Source organism: Hyperolius riggenbachi, chromosome 1, assembly GCF_040937935.1.
Source record: "Hyperolius riggenbachi isolate aHypRig1 chromosome 1, aHypRig1.pri, whole genome shotgun sequence".
Lineage (NCBI taxonomy): Eukaryota > Metazoa > Chordata > Amphibia > Anura > Hyperoliidae > Hyperolius > Hyperolius riggenbachi.
The window spans coordinates 296,891,044-296,910,813 of record NC_090646.1 but is presented as its reverse complement, the minus strand read 5'-3'; the positions used below and the strand labels follow the sequence as shown (position 1 = coordinate 296,910,813).

The window sequence follows — 19,770 nt, the reverse complement described above, 5'->3', positions numbered from 1 at the left end:
TCAGAAGTAAGGCTGTATACAGCCTGCTTGTGTATGGATGTATTTTCTATGTGTGGACATGCTGTACCTCAACCTACTTCCTGTTTTGGTGGCCATTTTGTTTGTTTATAAACAAACTTTTTAAAACAGTTTTTGACTACTTTTAATGCGGCGGGGAGCGGTGAAATTGTGACAGAGGGTAATAGGAGATGTCCCCTAACGCACTGGTATGTTTACTTTTGTGCGATTTTAACAATACAGATTCTCTTTAAGATTATCCTATTAGTTATCCTAATACGCAAGATTATCCTATTATAATATTTTACTACATATGAAAAGGCAAAATAGCTACGCTTAAAAGCAGTATTTAACCACTTCAGCCTTCAATGTCGTTTCACCTTATGCATCCGAGCAACTTTCACCTCCCATTCATTCGCCAATAACTTTATCACTACTTATCACACTGAAATGATCTATATCTTGTTTTTTCCACAACCATTTAGGCTTTCTTTGGGTGGTACATTTTGCTACAAATTATTTTATTATAAATCCATTTTAACAGGAAGATTAAGAAAAAAAATAGTAAAAATTATTATGTCTCAGTTTTCGGGCCATTATAGTTTTCAAATAATACATTCTACCATAATTAAAACCAATGTATTTTATTTTCCCATTTGCCCCGGTTATTACACCATTTAAATTATGTCCCTATCACAATGTATGGTGCCGATATTTTATTTGGAAATAAAGGTGCATTTTTAGTTTTGCATCCATAACTTTTTCTTTCACAGTGCGATGTTAAAGAGACTCCGTAACAAAAATTGCATCCTGTTTTTTATCATCCTACAAGTTCAAAAAGCTATTCTACTGTGTTCTAGCTTACTGCAACACTTTCCACTATCACAGTCTCTGTAATAAATCAATGTATCTTTCCCCTGTCAGACTTGTCGGCCTGTGTCTGGAAGGCTGCCAAGTTCTTCAGTGTTGTGGTTCTGCTATGAACTCCCCCTTCCAGGCCCCTCTATGCACACTGCCTGTGTGTTATTTAGGATTAGAGCAGCTTCTCTCTTCTCTCTTATCTTTTACAAGTTGGATAAATCGTCCACTGAGCTGGCTGGGCTTTCACATACTGAGGAATTACAAACAAGGGCAAAGCTGTTTGCAGGAAGAAACAAGCAGCTTGAAACTTCAGTGCATGAGAACAGGGGGAAAGAAACACACAAATGATCTCTTGAGATTCAAAAGGAAGGTTGTATACAGCCTGCTTGTGTATGGATGTATTTTCTATGTGTGGACATACTGTACATCAACCTACTTCCTGTTTTGGTGGCCATTTTGTTTGTTTATAAACAAACTTTTTAAAACTGTTTTTAACCACTTTTAATGCGGCGAGGAGCGGCGAAATTGTGTCAGAGGGTAATAGGAGATGTCCCCTAACGCACTGGTAGGTTTACTTTTGTGCGATTTTAACAATACAGATTCTCTTTAAAGTCGCATGTTAGAAAATGTTCCAACGCAGACTAACGCACAGCAATGCAAAGTCTGTGCGACATTCACAGGGCACACGTTGCGTTGTGAGTACTATGTAGCAATATTTAAAAAGTGCTGCATGCTTTGCATTTAGCAATACATTTGCTGCGTTATGTGTGTTGCACATGCTTAGCAATTTATTTATTTTTTAAATGTAACGCATGCGCAGTTTTAATTCCATCAGTATGCAACAAAAACGGCGCACCAAGAGACATAATGTAGTACAAAATAACGTCCAATTTTATAACCTACATGTGATGCGTTAGGGGCACGTTGTGCGACTTTAACGTCGCATCAAACGCACCATCCCACTGTGAAAGAGACCTAATACTTTACTACATATGTATTAAAAAGTTCAGTCCCTCAGGTAACTATTTATGTACTTTTTTAATTGGGAGGTAAGGGGCTAATTTTAAAAGTAATGTCATTATCTGGAAATTTTTATTTACAGATGTAATTTTACTATTTGGCCATAAGATGTCCTCGTATCTCACTTCTAAATGCGTAGTACTACTACGCAATACGGAAGTGAGACAGTAGGGCTTTGTGAAAGACGAAGCCGTCTCTTTCACTGTGTCGGTCTTTCATATGGGGACTTAGAGCAATGAATGGGAACTTCGTTCCCATTCATTGATCTCTGGGCTAGCGGAAGGTGTCGGGAGCGTGCACCCCAGGCAGCAGCAGCAGTGTAGCCTATCTGGATGGATATATCCATCCAGATAGGATTAAGTGGTTAAAGGGCAACTGAAATGAGAGCTATGTGAAGGCTGCCATATTGATTTCCTTTTAAGCAATACCAGTTGCCTGGTTGTCCCGCTGATGCTTTTTTTGTTTTTCAAACTCAGCGTACACTTAGTACTTTTACCCCAATTTAGACAGACTGGCTTCATTGCAGCACTCCTGTATTGCGTTGAGGTTTGCATCATCGTTTGATAATACTTTATTTTCTCTTATTTCTTATTTGCCATTGATTTCAATATACAAAGGGTGTACATGAACACAATCATTTACCCAACATTCTGACCTCAAAACCATTCACAACATACATACATCCCTTGAAGTAATTTGTGGTCTCTAACAATATTCCGTCATTCCCCCAATCCAGATTACCGTATATACTCGAGTATAAGCCGACCCCCCAACTTTTACATCAAAAAAGTGGCAAAAAAGATTGACTTGAGTATAAGCCGAGGTCAGGGGTTGCATTGGTGGCAAAAGATGAACCTATCCCATATCAGCAAGAGGTTAATGCTTTTGCAGATCAGTGTGGTTTAAAGCAGCATCAGCAGGTAGTTACCTATCCTCTATTGCCTCACAATAGAACACTTTCCAAACTTAGGCCCAGTGCACACCAAAACCGCTAGCAGATCGTCAAAACGCTAGCGGTTTTGGGAGCAGAGAGCAGATATTTGGCCGGGTGCACACCAAGCGGATTTTGTATGCGATCCACCAGCCGCATCAGTCAGTGAAAACGCTTGGCTATTGTATTTCAATGTGTGGTGCACACTGGCGGTTTGAGGTTTTTTAGCAAACCGCAAACGCGGAGCAGGAGGCGTGTTTGCGGCTTGGCAAAAACCTCAAACCGCCGGTTTGCACCATCCCATTGCAATACATTAGCCAAGCATTTTTCCAGGCGGATGCGGCCGGCGGATCGCTCCAAAAACCGCTCGGTGTGCACTGGGCCACACACAGCTTTTGTGCAGAGTAACTATCAGAGCCAGCAGATTGTTACAATAAGCAAACATCATAAGGGCTGGAGGCAGCATCACACCCTGAAGTCCCAACAATTGCAGGCCTGCTGTTTGAACTGCAGCATAGGTATCTTGTGCATACAGTGGTTTGACTTGAGGAGGACCTGTAGTGATGGCTGTGGGCTGCTTTCAAAGTGATAGCAGTGTGTTGTGGATTTGCATACAAAGCTATAGCTTTGTGCTGTCTCCTTATGTGTGCTGTGCCCTGTGTCCCCCACCAGAGCAGCGCGGCATATCTACTGATCCATGCAGTGGATTTGCATACAAAAGTGACAGCTTTGTGCTGTCTCCCGCTGTGTGCATTGTCCCCTGCGGATTTACATACAGCACAATGCTTGTGCTGTCTCCCGCTGTGTTCCGAGTCCCCCGCCAGAGCAGTGTGACCGCCGCAGATTTACATACAGCACAAAGCTTGTGCTGCCCCCCCGTTGCGGCAGAGTGGTGCGCGTGGCATCTTTACCAGTGACTATGCACGGGTCCGCCACCTTCCGAGTGTCCCCGCCGGTGTTCCGACGTGATAACCTACACGTCGAATTTGCCTACATCCACTGTCAAACGTATACCAGGAGGATTAGGGTTAGGGTTGGGGGAGGGGAAGGGATAGTAAAAGTCTATGGGATGTAGGTTAGTTCGACGTGTAGGATAAAGTGTTGGAGCACCGGCATAGGTCTTCTTACACTGTCCGCGAGGAAACATCTTTAATTGGTCAGACGGAGTCTCATCTCAATGATGCCCTCTAGTGGCGTCATTGAGATGAGACTCCGTTTGACCAATTAAAGATGTTTCCTGGCGGGCAGCATGGATTGGAGAGCGTAAGAAGACACTCGGAAGGTGGCGGACCCATGCATCGTCACTGGTAAATAGGTCACGCACACCACTCTGCCGGAACGGGGGACAATACACACAGCGTGAGGCAGCACAAGCTTTGTGCTGTATGTAAATCCGCGGCGGCCACACTGCTCTGGCGGAGGACACGGAACACAGCAGGAGACAACACAAAGCTGTCACTTTTGTATGCAAATCCGCGGCGGCCGCGTTGCTCTGGTGGAGACGGGGGACACTTTATTTTATATTTGTTCATGGTGGGGGGTAAGTGACTCGAGTATAGGCCGAGACCCCCACTTTTAGGACGCTTTTTTGGACGAAAAAAAAGCAGCCTATACTCAAGTATATACGGTAGTTAAATTAAAGGGAACCCGTACCGAGAAGGATATGGACTCCTCCCTAAAACAAAATCAGCCGCCTGACCCTCTTACTGATTCCGCATCTGGATCTCCCCAGCCATAGCCCTCCAAACAAGCGCGCAGATCATGCGCACCAGCCAAGGCCAGACCGCACCTGCTGTGCGCCTTCCCCAGGTTTGCGATTCAGCCACTGCCACTGCCCAAGAGAACAGCAGGATCACCGGCGTTGCTAAACTGAGAGGGACATGGAGGCTGCCATATTGATTTCCTTTTAAGCAATACCAGTTGCCTGGTTGTCCCGCTGATCCTCGCCACTAATACGTTTAGCCATAGACCCTGAACAAGCATGCAGCAGATTAGGTGTTTCTGACATTATTGTCAGATTTGACAAGATTAGTGTCACAAGCCCCCCCTAGTGGCCGGACCGCACAATGCCTTCCAATCGGTTTCAGCACACAGACCATGCAAGCTGTGGTCGCAATCGGTGCGCAGCAGCCGCTGGGATTTTGGCAGCAGACTGACTAGAAGGGAGCTTGTGAGTTACGGTATTACAAATTACACACTATTTCAGTGTATAACTGCCGCCACCTCTGTTATAATGGGACAGAGGAAACCACTGACTGGCTGATTCTAGACCTGCAAATTAAAACGGTTAAACACACTCTATTTGATCTAGCTATCAACAACAGTAGTGACTCTTCAGAAGCTAGGTTCGGTTTTGTGTTGCTGAATAATAGGTGTAGCCAAACAAATAAATTATGTTAACGTTGTTTATTATAAATGCAATATAAATAATATATACAGAAAATCGTTAAAATCAACAATTATAGAGACAAATAATAGCACAGTATGGAAAATAAAAATAAGGGAAGATGTCCTTTCTGGGAAAACTCGTAAAGTTCCTTTGTTTCAGTTCAGGCAAAATGGCCACCAGCCACATGGTCCTCTGGCTGGCTTGATCAGGTGATGGTACACAGGGGAGGACTGCCCCTCCCTGTATGCACCCTGGTTTTATGGAAGCTAGTTTTGGGGGTGGAACAAAGTCAGCCCACTCCGGTTCACAAACGAATCACAGTTCATTCCCTCGGAGAGAGAATTAGGTTTAAACTTATAAAACGCTGTAATTCAAAACCGATAAATGCCACATTTGCGCTGATAACAGATTAAAGCGGTATTGTCACCATAAATGCAGTAGTGAGATCAGGAGCGGCACACCTTTCCGTAAATCAAATGGGTGCTGAGTCCTGGATGCAAAGCCGACATCCAACCAAATTCGTAAAGTCCAGAAGTGAACTCGCACACCAGCTTCTCAATGGAGCAAGAAAGTGTCTTTTATTGATCCATCACATGTTAAACACCAAGCATGACAATTGTTTCGGGGCGACTGCGGGTCCCCTTCATCAGATAAGTGCAGACAAACATTACAATATACTGTGCACACCAATATATACCAGTGATACAAGCCCTGCCCATCAAAACATGTAACACCCACTTGTTGTATAGTAAACATGAAGCAAATAGTAGATCATATAACCTATATGCAAAACAAGCACTCCCAAGCATTGTGGATGTACTGTAAAAAGCCCATAAAATGGGTCTCAAAGCAACCTTTGCTAAATGCATGGATAGGAAAAAATGATAATATGTCTTATGCTGTCACTCACCACTAGATTTTAAATTCATTGGTCAGCGTCGTCTCCGTGGGACAGTCACAACCGCCAGCAGCCGTTAAGGGAGTTCCTCCGGTAGTGGGGCGAACTGTACTAACGCCCATTTCTGGCAAGTGCGGAAGGAATCCGCCGTAAAGTCCAATGGAGCACGTCGGGACGGAAGAGGCGTGGCCCAACATCGGACCACAAAGGTCCAATAGGGGAGCCAGCGCACTCTGCACGTAATGGTATGCCTGGCGTCTAAGCATCGCCCTGGCAACCACCACGGACCGAACTGTATGAAGAATAGTATGCCTGGGCGTCCGGCGTTACCCTGGCAACAATAGACGAGCCTCAAACAAATGGATGCTGCGCTGGCTGTGCACTGATTACGCTGATAATACACAATACAGAGCACAAACAGGTGGACACTGTACTGGCTGCGCACTGATTACGCTAACAATACATAATACAGCGCTAGGTGCGGGGGACATCCCACGAGGGCGTGCACCAACCATCACAAACCATCCTGAAATCTACAGGGGGAAACAGATTGTTAGTAAGTCAGTTGCTCAATGTGTAATACCTGCAACAATTACACTCCAAAGAAGGTTACAAACCCTGGTGTAGTGCTCAACAATAAGCAACAATGTTACATATACGTCAAAAGGGATGGGAGCCACGGGAAATTGAAGGGAACAGGAAAAAACAGGGAATAAGCAAGACAGGGACAAAGGGAACGAACAAGAAGGAAAAAGGGGGAGGGAGGACCTGTATGGACAAAAAAACGTGCAGTTGTAAGTGATAAAATGATTAATAATGATTAAATGGTCACAATAGGAGGATAAGTAAAATACACAGTAAGCATTCATGGGGAGGCATGAGTATAACACTACCTCTCATTCAGATAACATGAAAAGGAGTTAAATTGATTAAGCCCTTTGGGTGACACTGTGTCCAAAGTGTGTATCCAAAAGGTTTCTTTCCTAAGCAAAAGATTGTCCCAGTCGCCGCCTCGTCTCAGTTTTTTTACCCTGTCAATGACAAGGCCCCTCAGTTCACTGACTCTGTGACCCATTTGCACAAAATGTACCGCAACAGGTTTGGTGGAATCCAAAGGTTTGCCTTCCTGATGTGCTTTTAGGGCAATACGTATATCACTCCTGTGATGTTGGAACCTAACTTTAAAAGCTCCAGTGGTTTTTCCCACATATCTCTTGCCACATGGGCATTTCAATAGATACACACAGTATTCGCTGTTGCAGTTGTAATAGTCATTCATATAAAATTTCTTACCAGAGCTTGGATGAGTGAACAAGGTACCTGTAATTAAAGGAGTTCTTTCGCGAAAAAAGTAGGCAGTTAAAAAATGTGACAGATGACAGGTTTTAGGCCAGTCCATCTTTTTAAGGGGGATTCTCAGGGCTTTCTTTGTTTTCAACAGCATTTCCTGAACAGCAGTTGCAAAATCTAACTGACATAATAGTGTGCAAGAGATTAGGGAGGCCGGCTGGTATATTGCTATTTTGGCAGTTAAACTGTTGTTCAGGAAATGCTGTTGAAAACAAAGAAAGCCCTGAGAATCCCCCTTAAAAAGGATTGACTGGCCCAAAACCTGTCATCTGTCACATTTTTTAACTGCCTACTTTTTTCGCGAAAGAACCCCTTTAAAGAATTACAAACATTGCAATTAAAACACTTATAGCATCCTTTCTTCTCAGAGAAGATAAATTGTTGTTTACTATATTTCTGGCTTGGGTCTGCTTGAACCAAAATATCACGAATGCTCTTACTTGATCTATACGAGAACAATGGTTTTTCTCTAAGGATGGGGTTGAGGCTTTTATCAGATTGTAGAATGGATAAATTCTTATCCACTGATCTTACAACAGTCATGGACATGTGGTTAAAATCTTGAACAAATGGAATGTTGTTTTTAACCGATTTGTCAACAGTGCCACTAAAGATGGCATGTGCTTTACTGATTGCTCCCTGGAGAATATGATCTGGATATCCTCTTTCATTAAACCTAGCCCTCATATTGACAATTTCATCCTCTGCGTTTTTTCTATCTGAGCATATTCTAAGTACTCTGAGAAATTGGGAAACGGTCGGGCAATCCGTTCACAAGGTGGTTGGGATGAGCACTACTGTATAGCAACAATGTGTTCCGATCAGTCGGTTTTCTATACAAAGTAGTGCTCAGACAACCCCCAGTTTTCACCACCTTGACATCCAAAAAAATCAAATTTCAACAGCAACTGGTCTAAGTGTATTAAGTGATAAAGATGCTAATCCTGCATTCAAAACTTTTTTCTGCTGTTATGGTTTGGAGTTATTACATACTATAGAAGCACTGGCCCTAGTGCCAAACAGTGCCAAAAAGTTGAATGCTGGGAGTTCTTTTTATCTAGAATATATTCCTCCTCTTCCATTTATTTCCCTGCCTAGCTGATCACTTGTGTTTACAAGCAAGGCTGAGGTGACTCAGTGATTGGATGTGTAAATAAAAAAAAAAAAAAAAAAAAAAAAAGACTCTGGGAGGAGGGCAGCTAATGAATACACAATGAGCAAGAGAAAGGAGGGGGAGAAACAAGAGTCAGGAAGGTTATGATGTCAGCATTAGCTTGGCAAGATGGCCACTGCCTAGAAAAGGATTTTCTGCTTTTTCTTTGTAAAATTCTCAGGAATCATTACGTGGATAGCACAATACATATGTTATGCAAGTAGAGGTAGTATTTATCTACTTATATATGTGGTTTTTATTTCTAGGTTAGCATGGGTGTCGCTTGTTCTTTAATATTCCTTAGATTATGACAATTCCTATGACATCAAACGTGATTAGTGTAGAGGGCCCAGTTCCTGAGAAGTTTAATAACTTGGTTGTAGCGTACCCCTTGCCCCTCAAGACTGGTATCAAAAGGTTCAGCAAGACACTACAAACCCAATGATACAACTCTCAACTATCCTAGATACGGTATTCCATAAATAGGCAAAAAATCCTATACAGCATTCATTTTCTCTCTGCTTCTGACGGAGTCAGGCAGTCTGGTCTCATGCTGAGTTTATCCTGTCTCTTCAAAAGGCAGTAACACTTGCCATTTTGGGCTTACTGCTGGAGAGCTTTCACACCTCGGTGTCACTGGCCAGGAAAGGGACTTCTTTTGAACAAGTTAATTAACCACACAGGCCTTATCAGAGAGCATACTTGGCTCTCATGAAAAGAGATCTGCCACAACTATGAAGACAACAGAGACCTTGACTGCCTGGTATCCATAGACATAAGATTCTGATCTGACACGTCAACGACAATTGTTGCAGCAAACCGATTGCGATTGCGTTTTCTGGTCTCACGGCTCTTCCGTGACAATTAGCTGCATGCTTGTTTCTGGTGTGGTTTAGAAACTACTGCAGCCAAATAGATCAGCAGGGCGGCCAGGCAACTGGTATTGTTAAAAGAAAATAAATATGGCAGCCTCCATATTCTTCTCACTTCAGTTGTCCTTTAATGCAGACCTTAAGAAAAAAAAAATAATCAGCCCCCTGCGCCAGTCCTCAATGATCCTCCAGTCCCCCGCCGATGCGCCGTTTCAGTTTTGCGAACTTACAAGTCGACGGCCACTGCGCCTGCGTGGCCCTGGCTGCGTGCATCCTCATTTGCGCTCCTAGTGTCGGGATTGTAGTACTAGAAATTCTCTACTGTGCCTGATGCTCCGGGCGACACAAGCGCGAACAAGGACTTGTGCGGTCAGTGCCGTACAGGAGCTATGGACTGCAACTCTACAAAGCAAAACTGCACCGCCGCAGGGGAACGGAGGATCGTTGAGGACTGGTGTGGGCACAGAACATCTGCAGGGGCCTGGTGGGAACCCCAGGTAAGTTTTTTTTTTTTTTTTAAACTATCTTCAGGTCCGCTTTAAGTCTTGCTTTCCTAATGTAAAGGCTTATACGCGAGTATATAGGATATCGATCTATCTATACACACACACACACACACATAACATGACTTCCAGGCAACCTGTGTCTGCCTGGAAGTCATGTTAATCTATGGCAACGCAGGGATATTTAAAAAGTTACCGACGCGACATCACGGCGCGCATGCGTGGAAGCATATTTTTACAATGCGCTTCTGTGTAATTCTGCATACTCTGAAACAGGAAGTTACCACAAGCGCGTGTCACTTCCTGCTTGGCCCAATGCCAGATGGGGAATACTGTGTAGTAGCACAGTATTCCACAAAGGCCTGTTTCTGGGGAGCGATGTGGTGCGGCGGAAGCAACGCACTGCATCACTGCCCCCAATTTACAGTGTGAAACCGGCCTCCGTCTTCTCCTCTGCTGCATCACTTTCATCTCCCTTGCTGACACATGCATAGTTGCCACCACCTTCCTGTTCAGAAACGAAGCTAGGTGAAGCTCTGTGGATTAGTTTAATCCACTGGTTGCATCAGCAGTAGATTGGGACTACTTTGTCCCACAAAAATGGAGAAGCGGGACTATTTTGTCCAACAGAACTGGCAAAATGCTGTGGAACCCCTGAAGGGTTCTCATGGAACCCCGGTTCAGAATGGTTGGTAGAGATTGTATACCTGGGGTTACACGAGTCAGCAATCTCAATGACACACTCGGATTATATGAAACTGTTTTAGGCTAGGTTCACACTTAAGTAAACAATGCTCCGATTCAGTGGGGTGCAAGCAGTTAAAGACGGACATTAACCCAGGATTGAACTTCACCCTAATCAGTACCTGCTAACCCCTTTCACATGAGAAAATCTTTACCTCTTCTTGAATAGATCATCAGGGACATCTGGAGGGCTTATATTGTCGTGAAACCTCTCCCCACAGTGTGATGTTAGGGCCCTTGGCCATGACTTTTCTGTCTGTTAGCCTTGTTGCATAGTGGGAACTAACAGTTGTTTCCAACTGCCAAGCAAGCACTATCTCACTCTATGCATAAACATTGTTAGTGAACTACAGATTATTAATTGGTGCTGTTTTTTTTCTTGTCAGATAGCAGTAAACATCTGCAGGCTCAAACACCACAAACAAATTACACAGCAAATATAATTAATTTCTTGATCTGCTTTCAATTTTTTTAACTTCTCATTTTGCAATACATTTATTTATCCTCCCTAATACTTTATTTTTGTTAAGTGTTCTCTTTAAGCATAGAATCCATTCACGCTTTCCATTTAAAACAGAGTGGAACAGGAGCAGGTTGGGAAACAGAGCACACATTACCGGCAGGCCCAATTTTTCGAAGACCGCAGACATTGTGGATGCTCATGGAAACCATGCAAGCCTATGAGAACAGACAGTGTACATTATCACTAGCCTGTTTTCCCCATCCATTTCAGATCTACTCACTTGTTTTCTTTGTCTTCCTCTGCCATTTGTGTACTTCACTGCTGCTGGGCTCGGGAACAAGCTCGTTATATAGCCCAGATTCTCGGCAGAAGCATAGGGCTTCCACTGCAATCGCAAAAGATCAGTGGGAATCTTCACTAGCACCAAGTAGTCTCTCACTGGTTCATGGTGAACCAATGGGAATCCTTGCAGTTGCTAGGGAGGATCCTCATTGGAGTTTTGTAATACAATGTGAGCTCTATGATTCTGCCGGGGCTCTGAGCTATATACCGAGCTTATCCCAAAGCCCAGCAACATTACCAGCAGTAGTTGAGGACTTAAAAGACAGCAGAGATGGCAGTGGGAACGGCAAGACTGATGCCTTCTGGTGGTGAGTGAGAGCAAATCGATGGACACTGCAACGGGGCACAGTGTATCCACTCAGGAAACGCTGTGAATGCACTATTGTTAATCCTACCAAGTGTGAACCACGCCTAAAACATATTGCTACAGGAAACACAACTGCTCTTAAAAATAAAAAATCTGGAAGAAAATTACCACGAAGTGTGGTACAAGCAGAGGTAGAAACAACCATTCCAAATTGTTGCTGGACGTAAATATGGTACTAGTGGATCTGCAATATAGGACTTGTAATGGTTGAAAATATACCAGTACACTACAAATCAATTACAGTGTGATACAGGGTCACCTGGTGCCTCAAAATCAGTTGACCAGAATCTCAGGCTCAGATGTGTATGAAGATGTTACATTTGCCTTGAGGACAATGTACTACTGTGCATGTGAGAGTATGGCCACAAGTGTACAGTAAGTTGACAACTATTATGCAGGCACACTCTTACTCACTCATACTACGCATGAACAGTATGGATTTTTTTTTATGTTCGACACATGAAATGCTACAAACGTTATCTCTTACACATGAAATGCTGAAATGCAGCAAATGATACCATCAATACATGAAATGCAGCAAACGTTTTCTACCAACACAGCAAACATTACCTACTAACACATGAAAAGCCACAAAAAGTACCTACGACACATGAAATGTGGCAAACATTATCTCCGACACATGAAATGCAGCAAATGTTACCTCCAATACATGAAATTACCTCCTACATGTAATGCAGTCATTTTCCACACGTAATGCAGACATTATCTCCGACACATAAAATGGGGCTATTGTTATCTCCCACACGTGAAATGCGGCATGTACAATACTCTAATCATCATTATTCCCAGTGAGGCATAGTACTGAAAATCTGAAAGAGGATTGTATTCAGGATTGATAGGCTTATTTATTATAAGTCAAGTAGATATTGTTTGCTTATGCACTGAGCACGCAGGAGCAGTTTTTTTTTCAATGAACATTCCCATAAGAGAGGTTCATAATACACTGTGCCACTGGGGAGCAGCATTATTACTTACACCTATGAAGGTCTGCTCCTCTAACCCCTTCCCTCTGGATTGTGCCATGTTCCCTGTTAAGAACTGGCTCCATGGCACGCCTGCAGATACGGTTCCCGACTGCAGGTTTGAAAAGAGTGTGTGTCGTTATCTATTTACCTGTGTCCTTGCTGAAGGGTGCAGTGTCCAGAGGAACTGAATGCTAATGTACTTTACATGGCCTTACAGACAATCAAATTAGCAGCTTCCTTCAGCCTGGTGCCCAATTATACCCCAAAGCCAGACACAGCTGAAATAGTACACAGCAGACAGAAAAATGAAAAATATGCTTCTGTATTATCCCAATATCACAAACAGCTGCTATATCATGACATTCCCCACTTTACATGTTCTGGTACTTTAAAGATTGGCATTGCAACCGTAGTGTGCTCCACAGGCAGAAACTTTGAACTGTCTGTTGCTTCGGACACTCGCAAGGGAACGTGACGCACTCCACAGGAAAAGGGGGCTGAGGGAGTTGCCCCATCGGTAAGTAATGGCGCTCCACCAAGCCCTAGCCCCCCCAACAGCACATTGCATTATGAACCTCTCTTATGGGGAAAAATTGCTCCTGGGTGCTCCATGTATCTTCCTATTGCAGAGGACAATGGTCCGGCTTGAGTATCACATTGATCAGGAGCAAGTGATACTATAGTTAAGCTCGACTGCTACGCTGCTCTGCAACGGGTGCGGGGGCTCTGGAGGGAAGTCCATGGAGAGGAGGAGAGGAATTAAGTTGTGTCTCCCTTCCCACATCATTCAGTAAATACTGCTGTGAGAGATGGTGATACTCTAAGTGTCAGAGTGTGTCACCCCAGGGCAGTTTATAGGCTTAATTGCACCCAGGGCGAGAGTGTAAAAATTGCGCCCCCTCAACCCCACCCCACTCCCGTGGACTTGTGAACCCTTACTCTTTAGGGACAGTCACACATAGATTTGCCTACTTACTAGTGACCAGCCATTTATCCAGGAGGAAGCAAGGAGCAGGAAACCTGACTCCTACATGGGTGCCAGGAACGGACAAGCTGCAGTACCTCTACAGGACATCAGCGGTCATCCCTCAGTGCTGCTGTGATAATGACTTGATGTCTGACCAGGGGCGTTGCTAGGATCCTAAGAGTCCGGGCACTTTTGGGCATTCCAGAGGCAAAATGGGTGTGGCCATGCACCAGAATGTGGGTGTGGTCATGTGTGAAGCGAAATTTACATGAACTTAACAGCGGTCTAAGTAGGCCTGCCCAGCAAAATGTTGGATGAAGCCCCCCTCTCCATTAATAAAAAAAAAAAAAAGTAGCATATTGCATAAATAGGCAGTGTCACTTAAACATAACTAGGCAGAATTACCTGGATTCTGTGCTGGCTAGTCTGGCTTTCTGCTGGGCATGCTGGCCTGTTACCAGGTTGTCAGGCAGTCCCCCCATAGCATTCCCTGACCTTCTAGTGGACCCCCTCCAATGCTCCCACGGTCCTCCCGTTGAGGCACCACAACTCCCAGTATGCCTTCATAGAAGAACCACATCTTCCTGCTTGCTCCTATAAAGGCATCACAGCACCCAGCATGACACCAGAGCACCCACTATGCCCACATAGAGGCACCAGAGCACCCAGCATACCCCGATTGAGGCATCACAGCTCCCAGCATGCCTGCCATTGAGGCACCACAGGTGACTCTGCCTGAGGGACATCCGCAGCACCACAGAATATATCCGGGGTACGTGCCTCTGACCTTTGGGGCTAGCAACACACCTGTGTCCGACGCAGGCAGCTCAGGAGGAGCCAAGGAAGGTGATCGTGCTGGTAATCTTCTTCCTTCATCAAACTTGGAGAAGGACTTGGGAATACTGGTTGATAACAAGTTAAGTAACTGTACACAATGCCAAGCAGTGGTAGCTAAAGCAAATACAATTCTGGGATGGATAAAAGGGGAAATTAAATTTTGAGGTGCTAGTATACTACTTCTCTGTATAAAACACTTGTGAGGCCACATCTGGAGTATGGGATACAGTTTTGGGCACCACACTATAGAAAGGACACTGACTTTCTGGAACAGGTACAAAGACAGGCAACTAAATAATTTAGCTTGGAAAAAAAGGTGACTAAAAGGTGACTTGATTATCATGTAAAAAAAACACCAGAGGGCAATACAAAATCTTGGCAAATGAGCTTTGTCTCTAGGATTGAACAACGGACAAGATCTGTGTATGGAGAAAAAGTATTTTTAGAAAGGGGTCCTTTACAGTGAGAGTGGTTAACATCTTGAATATCTTACCTAAGGAAGTAGTTATGGCAAACTCTAGATCTGCATTTATAGAGGGCTTGGATGCTTTCCTTACATTGAAGTGCATCCATGGCTACCATTACTAGGTAATTCTCAGGAGAGTTGATCCAAAGTTTTATTTGATTGCAATCTGGAGTCAGGAAGGATTTTTTCCTTTTAAGGCTAATTATCCCAGGCCTTGCAAGTTTTTTTTTTGCCTTCCCCTGGATCAACTGGAATGTGTGTGGGTTCAGGGCCATGTTTTTTTTTTTGTTTGTTGTGGTTGGACTTGGACAGATGTCTTTTTCAACCGAACTAACTATGTAACTACAGTATTATAAGAATGACTTAATTAGAATACAATAAAATATACATGCAACTAACCTTCAATTTCTTTTTTTTTTGTTTCTTATAGGCACATCTTCATTTGTCTTACTGTTGGCCACATTAACACTGTCTTTGCCTATTTCGATGCTCAATATGAGATATCAGAGTGTCCTCTACAGGTGCAGTACTGGCCGTTCAAGTCCAGGCATTTTGGCTTGCCCTATTTAGCTATTACTAAAAGCAAAGAGCCTAAAAAAATCTGCTAGTAGTTTTAATCTTAAATCTATGTCAATACCAAGATCAGAATCCTCAAACTGAACTTGTTTGCTGCTATACCTCAAGAGGGGATTTTTCGTTAACGAATGCTTATAGTCTTTGATATAAAACCAAATATTAGGTGGAACCTGAAAATCTGGTGGAAACTTCATGGAACCATTGATGAACAGACAATGCTGGATTTACTCTTTAATGATGCACAATTTGAAAGCTAACTGGGAATCCCAGCAATTCTTAAAGTTCAAAAGGAAAAAAGGTCACCACATCCTTAACTTATTACATTTTAAAGTGTACTGAGAGTACTGTTATTCACTAGAATCCTTCCAATGCCAAAACATTAACTTTTTTTGTATCATTTTGTTGCTAGGGGATTCATGCACTGTAAGACTTTTGTGTCACATCCTTGCATCTACAAATCACACGTGTGTACTGGACTAATCTGTATTTGCCAATGGAAGCAACAGTATTCTGTTTATAGAGACCATAGAAAAATACAGGGTATTTCAAATTAGAGTTAGGGACATATTTATAAAGGTATGGATTTTCATACCTAAGTAATTGAATACATTTATCAGTAAATCAATGTGTCTTTTACAGTTGAAAAGGTCTGGACAGGTTTTTTTTTACTGAGTAAAAGTACCTTCACTTGATCTATAACAGCATATTCTTTAATTGAAAGTGAAAAGCTTACAGGGCAGATGACCTGGATTACAGGCCTGTTCCTCTGCTTTTCTCAATAAAAGGAATGTAATACTGACTTATAGGGCATAAGGCAGGAGCTGTCTATGATGCCAAGTTGTATGTACCATAGAAATAAAATTTGGCACAAAATAGAAATAAAAAGCTATTTGGGTTTCCCGCAAATCTCAGTTGTCTTGAGACAGGAATACTGCTATACTCAGGGGTGCCTCTAGCCATTTGTCACTCCTGGCGAGAAAACCTGTACCCCCCCCCCCCCCATGAAAATAATCGTAATGTGGCAGCGTCTCACCAGGAAATAACCGTAATGCTGCAATGTTTAACCAGAAAATAATTGTAATAGGACAGCGTTTCACCAGAAATTACACTTATTGTGGCAGCGTTTCACCAGAAAATACATGTAAGAAAGTACATGAAAGGAAGAAAGCACACAGGGGGACATAGGGAGGCACAGGGGGAAAGAAGAAGGCACGAGGGTCAGAAGAAGTTAGAGGACAGAAAGAGGCACACAGGGGAACATAATGAGGCACAATGGGCACACAAAAGAGGACAGAAGGAGGCACAGGTGGACAGAAGGAGGTACACAGAGGGGCAGCGGGAGGTACAGGAGGACAAGAGAAGGCATGAGGGCCAGAAGGAGGCACAAAAGAGGACAGAAGGAGGAACTGAAGGAGGCCCACAGGGGGACAGAAGGAGGCACAAAGTGGGGCAGGAGGCATCACAATGGGGACAGATTGAGGCACAAAAGGAAGCACAGGAGGAAACAAGGAGGCACAGAGGGACTGAAGGAGGCACAACGGGGGGCAAAAAAGGGGGGGGAAGAAGGACAAACAGAGGGTCAGACTTGGCACAAGGGACTGAAGGAGGCACAAGGAGACAAAAGGAGGCACAAAAGGGACAGGAGGCGGCATAAAGGGGGAAAGGATGATGCATAAGGCACACATGTGGCAAAGTAGATGTAGCAGAAGCAAGTAATAGAACACCCACAGGAAGGGTGCTTCGTCCGGGGGCTTACTTTGGGGGTGGGGCTTAATCCAGCAACATGGCGCCCCCCCAGGACCAATGGCACTCCAGGCAATGTCCTGTACTGCCTATGCCTAGAGGCTCCCCTGGCTATACCCATTCCAATGGGATAGTGAACATGTAGTTCTCCCGGAATACTGATGCCTAAACCCCAATGTTCTTGCTAGGAATATCAAAAAATCCAATACATCTAGCAAAGCATCAGTGCCAATTGGGCTTTTAGCATATCTGTTGTTCCCACTGAAGGATGTGCTGGTTGCTACGTGTTCACCCACAGTTTGGTGATTAGCTAATTGAACTGAGGGCCTATTTCCACTATGTCCTAATCCGGTCCAAATCTGCAGAATTTCCCTGCATGTGAGATATGCAGGGAAACTTTGAACTGAGGGCCTATTTCCACTATGTCCTAATCTGGGCCAAATCTGCATGTGAGCTATGCAGGGAAACTTTGCCTATCTATTTCATGTTCTGCCATACAGATCGCATTTCGGTTTGAATCTGGATGGCATGCTGTATATTTCTGCAGACAAATCACTATAGCCATGTATGGCACCGCTTAGCGACAACAACAGTACAGCAGTAAAATTTTGCAAGCAGCGCTCTGCAATTTTACCGATACTTAGAGGACTTACGAGGCCAAGAATTAAGAAAAAAAAAAAGAAAAAAAGTTAGCTACCTGCGTCAGCTTGTAAGGCACGGAGGACGCCGTCCGCGCCCTCCGTGCCGTTCCGCTGGGTCTCCGCCGCTCAATAGCCCCCCGAACGGTCCCCGACCGCGCGGCCCGGGTCGAGCTCTCCAGACTGTACAAAGATGGCGGCCGGAGCTGGCCGCGGCTGCACAGTCCGCATACCCGCGAGTGCGGCTGCGCAGCTCTAAGGCCAACACCCCGATCCACGCTACAGGAAACAGCCTGTTACGTGGATCGGGGGGTTGGCCTTAGAGCTGCGCAGCCGCACTCGCGGGTATGCGGACTGCGCAGCCGCGGACTGCGCAGCCGCGGCCTGCTCCGGCCGCCATCTTTGTACAGTCTGGAGAGCCCGACCCGGGCCGCGCGGTCGGGGACCGTTCGGGGGGCTATTGAGCGGCGAGGACCCGGCGGAACGGCACGGAGGGCGTCCTCTGTGCCTTACAAGCTGACGCAGGTAGCTAACTTTTTCTTATTTTTTTTCTCAATTCTTGGCCTCGTAAGTCCTTTAAAGGAAAGGGGCAGCGCATGTTGCCCTATTAACTTAAGACGTGTTACCAGAATTGCCGGCGTATTGCTACGGTAACATGCAGTATACCACTTATGTACCTCACTTTACCATGGCAGTTTACATTTCCCTAACATGCACTGTGCTATTAGAGTAATGTACATTGCCCCTTTGCTGTAAATTGCGTTAAAATTGCTGTGTGTTGCCTGTTGAAGGCAATTTTACCATTGCGTTATACATCAGGCACTTTGTCCTTATCTTTTATCTAAGGTGTGGTCTGTGAAGTAGGTGAATCTTTAACCAGCTGCTGACTGTCTATGGCATTTGGGATGGTGGAGCATGACTTTGTATGGGTTACTGCACTGGAATGCACCACCTAAGCGACTGTCACAGGGAGACCGTAGTGTTGCGGAAAAATGGGTTGCGGTATATTGTGTTACAACACAGCCGTAATGTGTGGTATGACTTCTTTGTTCTGTTGCATTGCATTCCTGTCATACAGGGAACACAATGCAACGTCCCACTGTGAACGCGCGTTACTTTTTCATCAGTTTCTAAAAATGGTGATGCTTAGAAATGACCTGGAGAAGAGCTGACAAATTCAAAAATCTACATTTTCTATAAAAATCTTTATAAAAAATGCCCACTAATGATCCAATTTTACAGAACGTGCGTGTGTGTGTGTGTGTGTGTTATATACATACACACACACAGTAATTTTATATATATATATATATATATATATATATATATATATATATATATATATATATATATATATATATATATATATATATATATATATATATATATATATATATATATATATTATATGATTTTCCATGCCCAAAATATTATCTATCATTTGTAGCTAGTGGCCATTTAAGGTGGCCATACATCAGGCGACTTGGCGGTCAATCGACCATTTAATTTTATTGTTATCATTGGATGGGATGAAAATTGGTGCCGGCAAGCTGTGATGATCTCCGGATCAAATTCGAATGAGTTTCATTCGGATTTCATCCTCCTAATTAGTGCAGCTGAGCGGGTGTGTGCGGGGGAGGGGTTAAACTTAACTTAATTGCTGGCAT

The 19,770-nt window shown here is 43.9% G+C and overlaps 1 protein-coding gene and 1 long non-coding RNA gene across 5 annotated transcripts in view; one reads left to right on the top strand and one right to left on the bottom strand.

The window, feature by feature from the left end:
- ACER1 (alkaline ceramidase 1) overlaps positions 1-18,118 on the top strand; it is a 200,520-nt gene extending 182,402 nt beyond the window's left edge. For all 3 annotated transcript variants that reach the window (XM_068233760.1, XM_068233761.1, XM_068233759.1), the window contains one exon: positions 15,577-18,118. In XM_068233760.1, coding sequence (XP_068089861.1) covers positions 15,577-15,754 — 178 coding nt within the window. In that variant the 3' untranslated portion in view covers positions 15,755-18,118. The remainder of the gene's footprint in view (positions 1-15,576) is intronic.
- LOC137508550 (uncharacterized) overlaps positions 1-19,770 on the bottom strand; it is a 76,193-nt gene that overhangs the window by 20,282 nt on the left and 36,141 nt on the right. The window lies entirely within an intron of this gene.